The sequence below is a fragment of the Geotrypetes seraphini genome, chromosome 5, assembly GCF_902459505.1.
Source record: "Geotrypetes seraphini chromosome 5, aGeoSer1.1, whole genome shotgun sequence".
Taxonomy (NCBI): domain Eukaryota; kingdom Metazoa; phylum Chordata; class Amphibia; order Gymnophiona; family Dermophiidae; genus Geotrypetes; species Geotrypetes seraphini.
Window position 1 is genome coordinate 24,291,552 of NC_047088.1, and position 16,317 is coordinate 24,307,868.

The 16,317-nt window shown below is 43.3% G+C and overlaps 1 protein-coding gene across 1 annotated transcript in view; it reads left to right on the forward strand.

Annotated features, from left to right (window-relative positions):
* The first annotated feature begins 988 nt into the window (after positions 1-988).
* TENM1 (teneurin transmembrane protein 1) overlaps positions 989-16,317 on the forward strand; it is a 698,125-nt gene continuing 682,796 nt past the window's right edge. The window contains exon 1 of the mRNA XM_033947005.1: positions 989-1,215. Within this exon, the coding sequence (XP_033802896.1) occupies positions 999-1,215 (217 nt within the window). The 5' untranslated portion in view covers positions 989-998. The remainder of the gene's footprint in view (positions 1,216-16,317) is intronic.

Sequence of the window (16,317 nt, forward strand, 5' to 3'; positions counted from 1 at the left end):
ATACTTAAATAAATAAAATAAGGACTTATGTAAAAAAACCCACAAAAAACATACATATGTAGGTTTTCTGTTCCATTTTTGAAATGCAGTGTAGGTCATTAATAAGTACATCGATACAATAATGTCTTCAAAAACTTGTGGAAACCTACTGCGACTGGCTGTTTGTCATTTACAATTGTATTTCCAAAGTCTGATAGATAGCTCCAGATCAAATAGATGCTGGCATTGTCATGCGGATATAGGGACTTTAGATCATCTGTTATTTTTTTGTCTGCTGATACAGTATTTAGATTTTGGAAGTCAATTTGGGGACAAATAAATATAGTCTTATTATCGGATATTCCATTAACATGCGAAGTAATAATTTGTGGTACTATTTTACATATTAAGCCTCCCCTTGATAAATTTAAAAGCCGTCTTTTCTTGATTTTAACTGGAATTGCGGTTCAAATGATCTCAAAAAATTGGAAAAGCCATGACAGATTAAATTATACATTTTGGTGGACAAATGTATGTAATACATAGAGATATGAGAGAGTGAACGCAGAATGTTTAGGGTTTAGTGTTTTATTTAACAAAATATGGAGTCCATTGGCTTTATTTGTTGCTTCACATTAAAAGATAATATATTGCCTTCTGAGTTTTTTCATTACACATCTGGGATGGGATGGGGGGGGGTGTAGGGTAGGGAAAGGTACTGGGAAAATGGATATTAAATTCTCATATTAAAGTTGTTTAGTATTGCTAATATTAATAATTGATGGAAGGGGGTTGGGTATAGTTATGATTCTATATATTATTTGTTTGAAATAGTGTATTCTCTATAATATTTTGCTATTTTCAATTAAATGCATTACACTATTGTAATTTAATAAAATAATAAAAATGTTTTTTAAAAAAAAGACAAAGCCTGATACGGAATTTTATGCATTTTTTTTTTTCTAGGACTGTTTTATTCACAACCTTCATCTCATGACTGAGTCTTGACTTGGTGAAACATGGAGCAGATAGACTGTAAACCCTATCAACCACTGTCAAAAGTTAAGCATGAGATAGATCTAACCTATACAAGTTCTTCAGAGGACAGTGAAGATGAAAAAAACCCCAGACAATCCTTTAACTCAAGAGAAACACTACAGGAGTACAACCAGGAGCTAAGACTTAACTATAACAGCCATAGCAGGAAGCGAAAGGGAATGGAGGAACCCTCTCAAGGTATGTTTTTGGATTTTTATTTTACGAATCTGGGTATCACCAAAAATAAAAGTATTCAATCAACATTCAAATGGAACTTATCCCCCAAATTCTTTAGAAAACACTAAGGGCTCCTTTTACGAAGGCGCCTTAGGGCCTTAACGCGCGGAATAGCCCACACTAAATTGCCACGCACGTTAGCCTCTACTGCCTCCTTTTGAGCAGGTGGTAGATTTTTTGGGCTAGCGCGCGCTAATCCGGTGTGCGCGCTAAAACGCTTAGCGCACCTTCGTAAGATCTTATACATCGTGCACTTTATGGGGAAGCACCACAGTACCTGATTCAGGCCTTGAAAAAATATGTTCCAACCCGTAGTTTGCATTCGCAATCTGCAATGAAACTGTCACTTGAATGTGCACTATAAAAAGACCTGGATATCAGCTATCTCTGTAGCTGGCCCAAAACTGTGGAATGCACTGATTGGACCATTAAAATTATGTTATAACTGCGTGTCATTCAAAAAACTACTGAAAACTCATTTATTTGTAAAAGCCTTCTCTATTCATAAGGAATTACTGCTTTGATGTAATTCTTTTCTAGGATCATTCTTCCTGTTGAATTTATTTTTTACTGAGTTTGTATTTTAGTATGTTTTTATTTGAATTTGTATTTTTGGTAGGTCTGACATTTTATGTCTATTTACTTTGTAATCCGCCTAGTTGATAGGCGGAATAGAAAATTTTAAAATAAATAAATAAATACATTTGCAACCTCTGCCTACACTAACCCCCTCTTTTACGAAACTGCAATAGCAGTTTCTCGCACGTGGAGCTGCGCTGAATGGCCCGCACTGCTCCCGATGCTCACAGGAATGGTGTGGGCCATTCAGCGCATTTCGGAAAAGGAGGCCTAAGTCCCTGTATATACCTACTGGAAAAGTATGCACCATTATGTCATGATTCATACTTTTACACTATTTGGTATTTCATAAGAGATGAAACAAACAGGTGATTCTGGATTATGCCACCGAGTCGGCCACCGATTCATGACAACACACACAGTGAGAAATCCACCATGTGATGTTTCACCTAAGAGTACAGGAGTGGTTTGCCATTGCCTTCTCCCGCTCAGTGTGTTTCTCCACTATGTCGCTTCTGAAAAGTTCTCAGCCCAATCAACAAAGTTGGGGCAGTCTCCATTGAGGGCTATACACTTAGTCCACTGATTTCCACTTTTTTTCATTCCATATTTTTCCAGTGGAACCAAAAAAAGATGGAAAATCACTGGACAAAGGGCCTGATTCTCTTTAGGACGCCAATCTCAGTGGAAGCCTAAGAGGTGGCCGCCGATCACACGTCAATCATGCATCGGCGTTGTAAAAAGAATCACATCTGCATCACTTGAACAGTTGCCTTAAACGTAGGCCATCATTTTGCACTTAAGGCTACTTCCAGGTGAAACCACGCCCACACTCAGTCTTGGATGTGCTTAACGCATCACTACGCATCATCCCGATTAGCTGAGAGATGGCGGTAGGACGCCTACCGCCGCCTGCCATCGGAATGCTTGTTTGCAGAATCAAGCCCTAAGTGTATAGTCCTCAATGGAGAATGCCCCAACTTTATTGGTTGGGCTGAGAACTTTTCAGCAGGCCCTCATATAAATCACAGTCTTGCACCGGATTTTCAGAGGCACTTAACCTCACAGTGCCATTGAAAATCCGGTCTGATCACTGCAACACTCACTCCTAAGTGTCAAAGCGATTCAGGGGCAGGAATCAGGGAGAAGATGAGAAATATATGGCAGTGGCAATATTTTGTGCCGATTGACCACTAGTAGCCAACTAGAAATGTAGGAGCACACATTATTAAGCTGATTTTTATCTGGGCAGTATTCTGTAAATGCTTGTGTAATGCCATCAATAGCCATAGCAGATAATTCATAACAAACTCAAAGAAGATTGATTATCCTAATTAAATTTGACATAACGCAGTCTGAGAAGGAATGAATAAAGCATAAGGGGAAGAATTCGGTAGTTAATAAAAGTCATGGTGGAGGCAAAGTAAATACTTGTGGATGTTAATCATTCATGACTTAAAGAATCCTGTTTTCAAGCTGGCCTTTTGTTTCATTTCATTTGGACTGTCTGGTAGCTTGCTTTTCAGAAAAGCACTGCCTTTCATGTTTTAGTTTCTACATTTTTCCCCTCTGTCAATATATCTGGTTCCATATAATATGAGGCAATTCAATGAGTTGCGTGTCTCAGTCCTGCACCCTGAGTATCAAATCTATAATGGCATCTTGATGCCGTGATTCTGTTAAATAATACTAGTGAGTCAGTGTCAATCCAGGTACCTCTCCTCCCTTGTAACCAAAAAAAACCCCAAAACTGTTGTAACTTCACTGCAAATGTCCAGTTAGGTCTTTTGTAATCCGCCTTGAACTGCAAGGTATAGGCGAAATAGAAGTCCCTAATGTAACTAATGTAATATGTCTACATTTTTGGTGCACGTCCTTATGCCAGTAATAGGACTATTGCAATTTGGTGCACCTAAGAATGCCTTGCTTTGCACACAGCTTACAGTATTCTATAAACTGGGTGTACAAGTAGGAACCAAGCCACCCATGTGTATGCCCCTTTCCTATAGAATATATAGAATAGCACTTAGGGCCTGTTTTACAAAGCTGCGCTAGCGGCTGCTGCGCGGTAACGGCCCTGAAGCCCATAGAGAAGGGGTGTTAAAGTTCCTCCTCGAGGGCCGCAATCCAGTCGGATTTCCCCAACGAATAGGCATGAGATCTATTTGCACGCACTACTTTTGTTGTATGCTAATAGATCTCATGCATATTCATTGGGGGAAATCCTGAAAACCCGACTGGATTGCGGCCCTCGAGGAGGGACTTTGACACCCCCGCTATAGAGATTTAAAGGGCTTCAGGGCTGTTGCCGCGCGGCTTTGTAAAACAGGCCGTTAGTGCACTGGCAAGTGTTAGGTGCCAATTGAGATACTAGTGACACATTCAGGGCTATGTTATTATTTAAATCCAGTGAAAACAAAAACTCTGTGGAGATGGTGATGGTCAAGATGCAGGCTTTATTTTAAAAAATATACAAATTCATAATCCACATAAAATATATCTAGAACCCAAACCGTTGGGAAATATGGACCCAACAGGGTGCGTGTTTCGACAATGTTGTCTTCCTCAGGGGTCCCTAAAAGTCCTGATATAAAAACACGTGGATTAAAAACTGAAAACAATAGTATCCTCATCCGCGTAGAGTTACGATTCACTGTTGTTTTCAGTTTTTAATCCACGTGTTTTTATATCAGGACTTTTAGGGACCCCTGAGGAAGACAACATTGTCGAAACACGCACCATGTTGGGTCCATATTTCCCAACGGTTTGGGTTCTAGATATATTTTATGTGGATTATGAATTTGTATATTTTTTAAATAAAGCCTGCATCTTGACCATCACCATCTCCACAGAGTTTTCATTTACGCTGGATTTTCATTTTCTGTGGGATTAAGGGTCAATCTCTTGTTTGTTTTAAGAACATAAGAATTGCCGCTGCTGGGTCAGACCAGCGGTCCATCATGCCCAGCAATCCGCTCATGCAGTGGCCCTTAGGTCAAAGACCAGTGCCCTATTTGAGTCTAGCCTTACCTGCGTATGTTCTGTTCCAGTAGGAACTTATCCAACATTGTCTTGAATCCTTGAAGGGTGCTTTCTCTTATAACAGCCTCTGGAAGAGCGTTCCAGATTTCTACCACTCTTTGGGTGAAGAAGAACTTCCTTACATTTGTACGGAATCTATCCTCTTAACTTCATTGGGTGCCCTCTCGTTCTCATAGAAACATAGAAACATAGAAGATGACGGCAGAAAAGGGCTACAGCCCATCAAGTCTGCCCACTCTGCTTACCCACCCCCTGTCTATGCCCTAATGACCCAATTTCCTTATCTTGACCCTCGTAGGGATCCCACATGGGTATCCCATTTCTTCTTAAAGTCTGGCACGCTGTCTGCCTCGATCACCTGCACTGGAAGCTTGTTCCAATGATCAACCACTCTCTCTGTGAAGAAATACTTTCTGGTGTCTGCAGCAGCCACTCTCTCCTCCTCTCCCTATTGGCTAAGGCTCTTAACATTTGCATCTCCTCTTCCTATAGGCTAAGGCTCTTTACACCTGCATTGTGATGTCATAGAACTTTCTGATTATAGAAACATGATGGCAGATAAAGGCCAAATGACCCATCATAGAAACATAGAAGATGGCGGCAGAAAAGGGCTACAGCCCATCAAGTCTGCGCACTCTGCTTACCCACCCCCTGTCTATGCCCTAATGACCCAATTTCCTTATCTTGACCCTCGTAGGGATCCCACATGGGTATCCCATTTATTCTTAAAGTCTGGCACGCTGTCTGCCTCAATCACCTGCACTGGAAGCTTGTTCCAATGATCAACCACTCTCTCTGTGAAGAAATACTTTCTGGTGTCTGCAGCAGCCACTCTCTCCTCCTCTCCCTATTGGCTAAGGCTCTTAACATTTGCATCTCCTCTTCCTATAGGCTAAGGCTCTTTACACCTGCATTGTGATGTCATAGAACTTTCTGATTATAGAAACATGATGGCAGATAAAGGCCAAATGACCCATCATAGAAACATAGAAGATGGCGGCAGAAAAGGGCTACAGCCCATCAAGTCTGCCCACTCTGCTTACCCACCCCCTGTCTATGCCCTAATGACCCAATTTCCTTATCTTGACCCTCGTAGGGATCCCACATGGGTATCCCATTTATTCTTAAAGTCTGGCACGCTGTCTGCCTCAATCACCTGCACTGGAAGCTTGTTCCAATGATCAACCACTCTCTCTGTGAAGAAATACTTTCTGGTGTCTGCAGCAGCCACTCTCTCCTCCTCTCCCTATTGGCTAAGGCTCTTAACATTTGCATCTCCTCTTCCTATAGGCTAAGGCTCTTTACACCTGCATTGTGATGTCATAGAACTTTCTGATTATAGAAACATGATGGCAGATAAAGGCCAAATGACCCATCATAGAAACATAGAAGATGGCGGCAGAAAAGGGCTACAGCCCATCAAGTCTGCCCACTCTGCTTACCCACCCCCTGTCTATGCCCTAATGACCCAATTTCCTTATCTTGACCCTCGTAGGGATCCCACATGGGTATCCCATTTATTCTTAAAGTCTGGCACGCTGTCTGCCTCAATCACCTGCACTGGAAGCTTGTTCCAATGATCAACCACTCTCTCTGTGAAGAAATACTTTCTGGTGTCTGCAGCAGCCACTCTCTCCTCCTCTCCCTATTGGCTAAGGCTCTTAACATTTGCATCTCCTCTTCCTATAGGCTAAGGCTCTTTACACCTGCATTGTGATGTCATAGAACTTTCTGATTATAGAAACATGATGGCAGATAAAGGCCAAATGACCCATCATAGAAACATAGAAGATGGCGGCAGAAAAGGGCTACAGCCCATCAAGTCTGCCCACTCTGCTTACCCACCCCCTGTCTATGCCCTAATGACCCAATTTCCTTATCTTGACCCTCGTAGGGATCCCACATGGGTATCCCATTTCTTCTTAAAGTCTGGCATGCTGTCTGCCTCTATCACCTGCACTGGAAGCTTGTTCCAATGATCAACCCACTCTCTCTGTGAAGAAATACTTTCTGGTGTCGCCATGAAATTTTCCGCCCCCGAGTTTCATCTCGGAAAAGGTGAACAATCTCTCTTTCTCTACTAAGTCAATTCTCTTCAATATCTTGAATGTTTCGATCGTGTCCCTTCTCAGTCTCCTCTTTTCCTATGTTACTATGTAGTATGCTGTAAATGTACTCGGCGACTACGTTTGTAACAGCATTACAATGTTCTTACATACACAAAACTTTGCCTCGCAGCATATTAAATTTTATGGCTACTTCAAATTGGACCCCAGAAAGAAGGTCTTTTGTGATCAAAACACGGACTGTTTTGGGTCCACACCACAAGATTTTTTACTGCATATTTTTGGATTTATTGAATTGCACCCATAATGTGAAGACTGTTAATAAACTTTTTGGATCAAGATCATCGATTCCACAGCCTCCGTCCTTTGTGTTGGTTTCTCCTGTTCTTCTGTGGGATTTATTTGGTGAATTCCGTTGTTTCTTAAGTTAAGCGCATAACTGGGAGCAACTCCTATGCTGTAGCCCTATTTAAGCGTTAGTTGCAGAATAACACTTAGGGCTCCTTTTTACAAAGCCGCGTTACTTTGAATTTCCCTCTCTGTCCCAACAGGCTCACAATCTAACTATAGTACCTATGAAAGAAATAATTATTTACATTTACCTATAAAAGAGAAGGAAGAGGGAAAAATAATACAAAAAAATTCAATACTATAAGTGCATAAAAGACACAATGGAAGGGAAAACTTCAATATCAAAGAACCCCAAAGAAAAATCCTAAAAATAAAAGCAGGGAAAAAAAATAGCAAAATTAAACCAGCCCAACAAAAAAATAAAGCAAAATGAAAAAAAATAAATAAATAAACCCGTCATCCTCACTCTCAGTCAGCTTCTAATTCCATGTCCCCAATCGAGAAAGGCCAGTGACTCCTCCACTTCAATTTCCCTGCTCCTGAAAGGCTGGAACCAAATGCTGCAGCTCCGCCAGCCCGCTCTGAGAGGGCAGAGCAAAGAGCCCTAACCTCTTTAGCCTTTCCTCATATGAGAGGAGTTCCTTCCCACTTTGTTGCAGGTTTCTGGGTCTCACTGCGTCTTGTCCCAATGGCTGAAACATTGGCTTCTACCTGACATGATGCAGCGATACCCAGAAACCTGCAACAAGCATGATGCCGGCTGTGTAAACCCTGATAGAATATAGAGCTCCTTCCCCTTTATCATCTTGGTCGCTCTTCTTTGGACCTTTTCTAATTCCACCATATCTTATTTTTTTTAGATATTGCAACCAGAATTGAATGCAGTACTCAAGGTGAAGCCACGCCGTGGAGTGATCCAGAGGCATTGGCATTCTTAATCATGTTGACCGTCCCTTTTCTAATAATTCCTAGCATCTTGTTTGCTTTTTTGGCTGCCACTGCACATTGAAGCTGAGAGCTGCTGGGACAGGAGCATCTAGGCGTCTCTCCCGTGCCTTCCCTCCACAAGCACCAAAACTTCCTAAAGCTGGTGAGAGAGTGGCAAGGTTTTTTGTAAGAGAGATCAGAGAATAGGGAAGCATTTTTTTTTTTAAAAGCAGTAACCCAGCCTGCTATTTTTGCTTTATTATGGCTAGGAGCAAGCAATATTCCTGGATGCTGCAATGCGAAGGTAATTTTTTATTTTTTTGTCTAATAATTTTTATTGAAATACCTCAGGAACAATGCACAAATACACATGAAACCAGAATAGAAAAGCAAAAACTAAACACAGTTTTTCACATGTGCCAATATCAGTGTTATGCTGGCCACCACATGCCTACTGTGGCCTTAGTTGGTGGAAAACTTTTTTCTCTCTTGGTTTATGTTCCCCTATTAGGTGTATAGTTTCTCCTTTTCTTTTATGCTCAAGATTTTTCATCTGGGGAAATTAATTTCCTATTCCCCTTTCTACAGCTCAGTCCGTTTTCGAGTTCTTTATGAACGTCCCTTTAATTTTTGACGTCATTACGTCTATTTGAAGAGCTTGTACGCGCCCCTCTGGCGCTCCACTCCATCCGACAACGGGTCACGGTATTGAGTAGAAGCGTTTGAAAGCCTTCTCTTTTGGTTTTCTGTCTTGCGGCGACATTTATGTTTGAATTATTGCCTGCACATGGTTCCTGAAGAAGGGGTTCTGTGCCTCGAAACCAAGTCTGGTTGAACCTTAACAGCTTGAACTATAAACAGCCATAGAGAGTCTTTATAAAAAGAGGAAATCTGAGCTGAATTGACAGTCTGAAGGCTTCATTAATGCTAAGTTTTACTCGTCCTGTTATTCTTTTTGTTTTCATCGTCTGGCTGAAAGTACAGGGAAGAGTTTTACACATCTTTATTTCACTTACATCACTCATTATAAAATATTATATTACAATTTTTATTTTTTTTTTTCACTTATTAAAGCACATAAGTGTAGCCCAATGATCGTGTGTGGCTGAGAATCTGAGCAGCCATGTTCACCGTAAAAGCCTAGTTTGAGTCAGCATTGGAGCCTCGGTTCTTTTGAACTGGCTCCTCAGAGCTTATCACCTCACCCGGAGGGCACACTATATATTTAACATAATTTTGAGATCTGTTGCTCTGGACTACTCACTACACCTTTTGCTTTCTATGAGACTCTATGCATCTCTTTCCTGATTGGTATCTTTTGGGTTAGACTTGAACATAAGAACATAAGAAACGCCTTCACCGGATCAGACCTTAGGTCCATCTAGTCCGGCGACCCGCACACGCGGAGGCCAAGCTAGGTGCTCCCTGATGGAGACCTTGATTACCCGTATCCCTCAATGTGATTTGCAAGAAGGTGTGCATCCAACTTGCGCTTGAATCCCAAAGTGGTAGTCTCCGTCACAACCTCCTCCGGGAGTGCATTCCAAGCGTCCACTACTCGCTGTGCGAAACAGAACTTCCTGACATTTGTCCATGACCGGCCGCCCCTCAGTTTGAGTCCATGACCTCTTGTTCGTGTCACATTTGACAATGTGAATAACGCTGCCTCTTGTTCTATTTTGTCGAATCCTTTTAGTATTTTAAAAGTCTCTATCATATCCCCTCGCAGTCTCCTCTTTTCAAGGGTGAACAGTTCCAGTTTTCTGAGGCGCTCTTTATAGCTCAAATTATCCATTCCTTTTACTAGTTTCGTGGCTCGCCTCTGTACCCTCTCCAGCAGGAGGACTGGAGGGTGGGGGAGGAATTGGGAGGGGTTGTTACTTGAGCCTATCATGAGCTTGTCCTGCTTGCTTGGCTGTATTTCTTGTTACTTGTTCCTGGTCAGCTCATTCCAATGTATCTGACATTTAGGAATAATAAGGGGATTTGGGGGTGGCGAGGGTGGAATGGTGGGATTATGTTGTGTTTCTAACTACCAAAAAGCGAGCTTGTTTTCTGTATTTCGCTGTGCTTCTGTTTTTCATCTTTGTTGAGCTCAATAAAATACATTTAACATAAAATAATTTTGACATATACCGTGTGTGACGGTTTTGCTTCGCACCGCCTTGCACTTATTGGCATTGCTGCTTTTTGCTGTAACTAAAACGCTAAAGATGTGCGCATGCGCACTGCCAAAAAAATTACAGTATAACACTCGTGGATTTTTGGCCTCTATTCTAATCACTGGTATACACAGTAGGTATGTGAATGTTAGCAACTATTTTACAGAATTATCCCCTTTATGTTATCCATCTCAGATGAGACCAAATACACCCCCTCTATGAGCGTCGGAGCAGTTACCGTTGCTGCTGGCGCTAAAACCCGCGCTAGGCGTTCATAAAAGAGACGGACAATGAAATATCTTTTATTTCCATGTATAGCTAAACCATTTCAGCAAAGACTTATTTGAGAAATCTGACATTGTAAAAAAAAAACAAAAAACCCACATGCATGCATTATATAAAAATGCAACGCATGCAAGAATGAAACATTCAATAAGCATGAGCAAATAGCGTTAAACTGAAACGAAGCATTGTAACATGAAACAAATTTTCCTTTCCATGCTTACTCCTACACAGCTCTAGAGCAGTTTCAAATTAGCTCCACCAGAGAAGGGAAATGGCATCAATCCATGAATCCGAGAATAACCTTAAGCGACGTGTGAAGATGGGGAGGCAAGGTGTGAGAAAAGATAAGCAAGCAGAGGCGATATAATAATCACTATAAAGTGATAGTCACAAAGGAGGCATCTGATCAGACAGATAAGAGAAGTGGAGGCAGCAGAGGAGAGTAAAAGAGTCATCACCAAAAAATATTAAGTGAAAAGCAAATGTGAGAGATTTAAAAACATTATGACAGAGTTCTTTTTTTATATTTCATGGAATTTTAGGGAATTTTAAATAAATGCATTTATCTTTAAAATTTTGATTATCGCAGTTGCTTTGACATAGATAAAGTGCCCTATTTTAAAAAAATTTGGGAACCATTGACTAATTATTCTAATGATCAGATATCTTAGCACATGGGTAGTAGATATGTGGGGGCGGGATGGGAAATGTATATCATATGGAAATAGGAATATTGATAAAAAGGGGGGTATTTATTCTGTATTACAAGATGATTTGTTTGTAAATACAAGTGATATATGACAATTGATTATAATATGTTTAATTCACTTGTTGTAAGAATTCAAAAATGAATAAATAAAAATTAAAAAAAAACAAAAACAAAATGGCCTCCTCATTCTCGCAATTTTCCATTTCTTATGTCTCATAAAGAACAAAAGACCAAGGGACCTTTTAGCCCAGTATTCTTCTTTCTAATAGTGGCCTGTCCAGGTTACAAGTGTTTAGCTGAGTTCTTTTTTTTTTTAATATATTTTTATTGTAGGAACAAATCACAAGAGACACAATCAGCAACCAAGCCAAAAAGGAACAACACTATAGAAACAATAATACAAATAAGCAATACAGCTAGGCAAGAAATCAAACAATCAAACCAAGCGCTCTCATGAAAGTCCAAAATTTTCAGTTTTTAGACAGAACAGCAAGAAAACAAATCTCCCACCCTCCCACCCGCCCACCCAAACTCACCCCCACCCCCTCCCTGCATCCTAAAAGAACCGACCCAGCTTAGAAAGAGTTCCAGCACTCCAGATAAGCCACTGATTGCCAGCTAGTGGCACCCTTCATGCGTTGCCTTTCCCAGACCGCCATCTGGGACATAGTAGCTCTCCATTGTAGAACACACACTCCCTACCCAGTGTTGCAAGATAAGCTTCTTAGTAAGCCCTAGAGCCAATAACACAAAGCGCCACAAAGGCTCACCAATACCCGCCTCAGCCAGGGGACCCGTGACACCGAGCAGCAGAGTCTTGTACGACCACTCCAGGGAGCGCCCCAAAACCTCTTCCAACTCTCGAAGCACACGCACCCACAACGGCCCCACTAAAGAGCATTCCAGAAAATGATGCACCATCGTCCCCTTAAGAGCAGGGCATCGTGTACAAAAGGCATCAGGCCACAGGCCCATAGCGTGCCCGGCGCAGCGGGTTATATACGCCCTATGTAAGATCTTAAGATGAATTTCATGTAAAGCAACGTTAGGTGTCGCCCCAGCACCGTCCACAAAACACTTAGACAACTCATCGACCGTGACCTCCTCTCCCAACTCAGAGCTCCAACCCTCTGCCATCCGGGACAAAAAAGCCTCAGCAGGTTTCCAATCCCTCCCTAGCTATGTACCAAGCCGATAACGAAATTAAATTCAAGCGAAAGGGAAAGAAAAGCCCTGTCCAACGAGAAAAAAGTGGGCAACTGCCCGGTCGGCAACCGAAGCGAAGAACAATAACTGCGTTGTTGTAGATAGAACAGTACGGACCCTGCACTCCACGCCCATTGATCTTGACAGGAAAGAAAACCTGGCAGCCGCCCCGAACCCAACTCGGTAATCTGACCAACAAATCGACACCCGGACTGACTAGCCCGCGCAAAGAAAACATGCTCACCCGCAGGGAAGGCAGGGTTAGCCACGAACTCCAGGAACGGCGAGGGGCCCGACGAGCCCCCCATTTCCCTGCGCCACCATCCCCAAGCGCTGCGCAAAGGTCGTAACAGGGAAGCACAAGAGCCAGCTCCAGGTCTCAAGGTGTTAAACACCGACACCGGAGCTGCCAACAAGGACCAAAACCCTGGCGGAGCAAACTTGGTCGCACCCGTGTAAGCTTCATGCACCCAGCGAAGCAGAGCCGCCACGTTATAAAGACGAAGATCTGGAAGATTTACCCCCCCCCCCTGAGACCGCTCTCTAATAAGCTTAAGGTAACCAATTCGCGCCCTTCTAGATCGCCAAATGAAAGAAGAAACAATACCTTTGTAAACCTTTATATCTCTACATGTGACCCACATAGACACCATTTGCAGAGGATAGATCATCTTTGGCAAGAGGACCATCTTAATAAGAGCAATACGCCCGAGAAAAGAAATCGGAAAGTCCATCCACCTCTTACAAAGCACTTTAACCGCATCCAGTTTTTCCAGCACATTTTTCCTATAGACTACCCGGGGGTCCGCATGTAGAAAAACTCCTAGGTATTTAAGTGTGCCCCCAGACCATTTTAGTGGAAAGGAAGAATCATGATGTGCCGCACACTGTGAGTGGACCGCTAAAGCTTCCGACTTATCAAAATTAATACTCAGACCTGAGAACGCACCAAATTGTTGGATAAGCTTAATTAACACAGGTACTCCCGTAGCTGCATCCCCCAAAAATATAAGCATATCATCTGCAAATAGATTGATTTTAAATTCTTGCGTCCCTAAATGTATACCCCAAAGTTCCCCCATATGTCTGATCTTAGCCGCTAGAGGTTCAAGGGCCAACACGAACAGCATGGGAGAGAGCGGACATCCCTGACGTGTACCCCGAGCCAAGGAAAAGGAAGAGGTGAGCGTCCCATTCACCAAAATCTGTGCAGTCGGCTGCTCGTAAAGCGAACGGATCCCGGCCAGAAAGCTCCCTATAATACCCATCTGAGGTAAAATCCAAAACAAATAATCCCAGAGAACCTTATCGAATGCCTTTTCAGCATCCAGACTAACAATTAGGGCATTCTCCTGACCCGGGTGGTCCCGTAACAGTGCAGGGTTCTGCAACACAGAAAGTGCTCGCAAAACATTAGCAGAAGAATACCGACCTGGGACAAAACCGGCCTGATCCGGATGAACCAGAAGGGGCAAAACCTGGCCAAGACGCGCAGCCATAATGGCCGCAAAAAGCTTGATGTCTTGATTCAACAGAGATATAGGCCGATAAGACCCCAGTCGGTCCTCCGCTCTCCCCGGCTTCAGTAACACAACAATATGAACATGAGTAAGTCGATGCGGAGGCAAGCCCCCCACACATAAGGCCTGACATAGAGCCTGAAAAGGACCAATCACCCGATCTCCAAGCATTTTGTAGTATTCAGGGCCCAGGCCGTCTGGGCCAGGTGCTTTCGCAAGCTTTAAAGCCCGTATAGCTCTCTGAATCTCAATTCCCTGCACCGGAGTATTAAGCGCATCTCTCTGGGCCTGGGTCAAAGCAGGAAGAGGAAGGTCATGAAAAAACTCTGCCCTCTGCTCAGTGTCACAGCTCCCCCGGTCATACAAGGCCCGATAGAACGTTACAAAGCTCTGTTGAATAGCCGCGGGGGAAGTCGCCTCAGAGCCATCAGGAGCCCAAATTTTAGGAATATGACGCCTGCGGGCCTTGTGATTAACCAAGGAAGCCAACAGTTTCCCTGCCTTATTTCCCCACCGATGTAGTCGATATTTATACAGCTGAATATTCCTTAGGGCCCTCTGCGCCAGTAAGTCATTAATTTGCCGTCGCAGCTCCATGTATTGGCTCTTGAGGGCTGTGGACCCCTTCCTATGTAACTCCCCCCGCACCAGGCCTAGTTGACGGGCCAAATCAACCAGTGCCTGATCTTGTACCTTCCGCTTATGGGAGGTGTAAGCTATAATTTTACCCCGTAACACAGCTTTACTGGCCTCCCAAAATACCACCTCAGAAACATCAGAAGAGGAGTTATCGGCTAGATAAGAATCCCATTGGTCTTCCAAGAAAGTGCGGAAGTCCTTATCTTCATACAATGTGGGATTCATTCTCCAGCCAGACAAGGTCCTCTGGGGCACCTGTTGGTCAAGGAGCTCCATCCAGACCACATGATGATCGGAAAGTACCCCATCCTCAATCATCACTCTCCGGACACCAGACAAAAGGGGTGGGGCCACTAACAAGTAGTCTAATCTACTATGTACTTTATGCACTGGGGAATAATAAGTAAAATCAGATTCGTCTGGATGGAGCGTGCGCCACAGGTCCACAAGGCCCAATTGCGAATTAACAAAGTTGACCCCCTTGTGTTCCCCCTGATGCAAACGAGGCTTAGGAGGCTTACAGTCAATAAGAGGATCAGCAGTAATATTGAAATCTCCGCCAAGCACCAATTGGTACTCAGAGAAGGGAGCAAGAGCAGCAACCAAAACAGAAAAGAAACGATGAGAATACACATTAGGGGTGTATAGAGAGCAAAAAACATATTTCTGTCCCAGAAACACCCCTGCCCAGATTACATACCGGCCCTCAGAGTCCGAAATCACTTTATGTACAGTACAAGTATGTTTCTTATGGAAAAGAACAGCTACACCTCTCTGCCTACTATTAAAGGAAGCAAAGACAAGCTCACCCACCCAGTCCCTGCGGAGCTTAGTGTGCTCAGTAGCATTGAGGTGTGTCTCTTGAAGAAGCAAAACATCCACCTGCAGTTTCCTGCAGTACTGAAGTACCTTACTACCATAAAGCACAAAAAAGACCAAAGATCATACGAGACGGCAGCACCGGCTTCCCAGCCGAGCCGGCACTCCGCCCACTCAAACAGAAACTCAAACTGAGCCAGATTCCCAGGATGCAACCCATCCCCCCAACTACCCCCCAACTCAACTACCAACTCTTCCAAACAATCCCCCCCTCACAATCAAAGTGACCCGCCCTCCTCCCTCCCAGCAGCCCCACCACCCCATCCCCCATCCATACTGGCAACCACACCCCCATATCACCAACTCCCACTTCAAGCAAACACAGATACTCACACTCACCCCTCGCCCTCCCCCAATCTCCCCCTCCCATAAACAAGTCCAACATCAGATACCAGTCTCGTCCATGACCGAGGTAAAATAAAACATTAAGGAACTAAGGACAAGAAGACGTCCAGAACTCTAGGCAGAAGGACTAAAAGCAAAAGGTCAGAAAGTAGCATAAGAAAAACAAAGGAAGCCAGACCCTCTCAACAAAAGAAGGCATCCAGCTCTCCTGATCAAGTCAAAATGAGAGTCCAAAAAAATGTCTATCAGATGTCCAGGCCTGCTCTAAAGCCGGTTCGGAGAGGCATCCCCTCCACAGATACCTTCCCTGCAAGCTGCCAAGGTTCCCCCTCCCCGGATCGGGAGGCATGTCA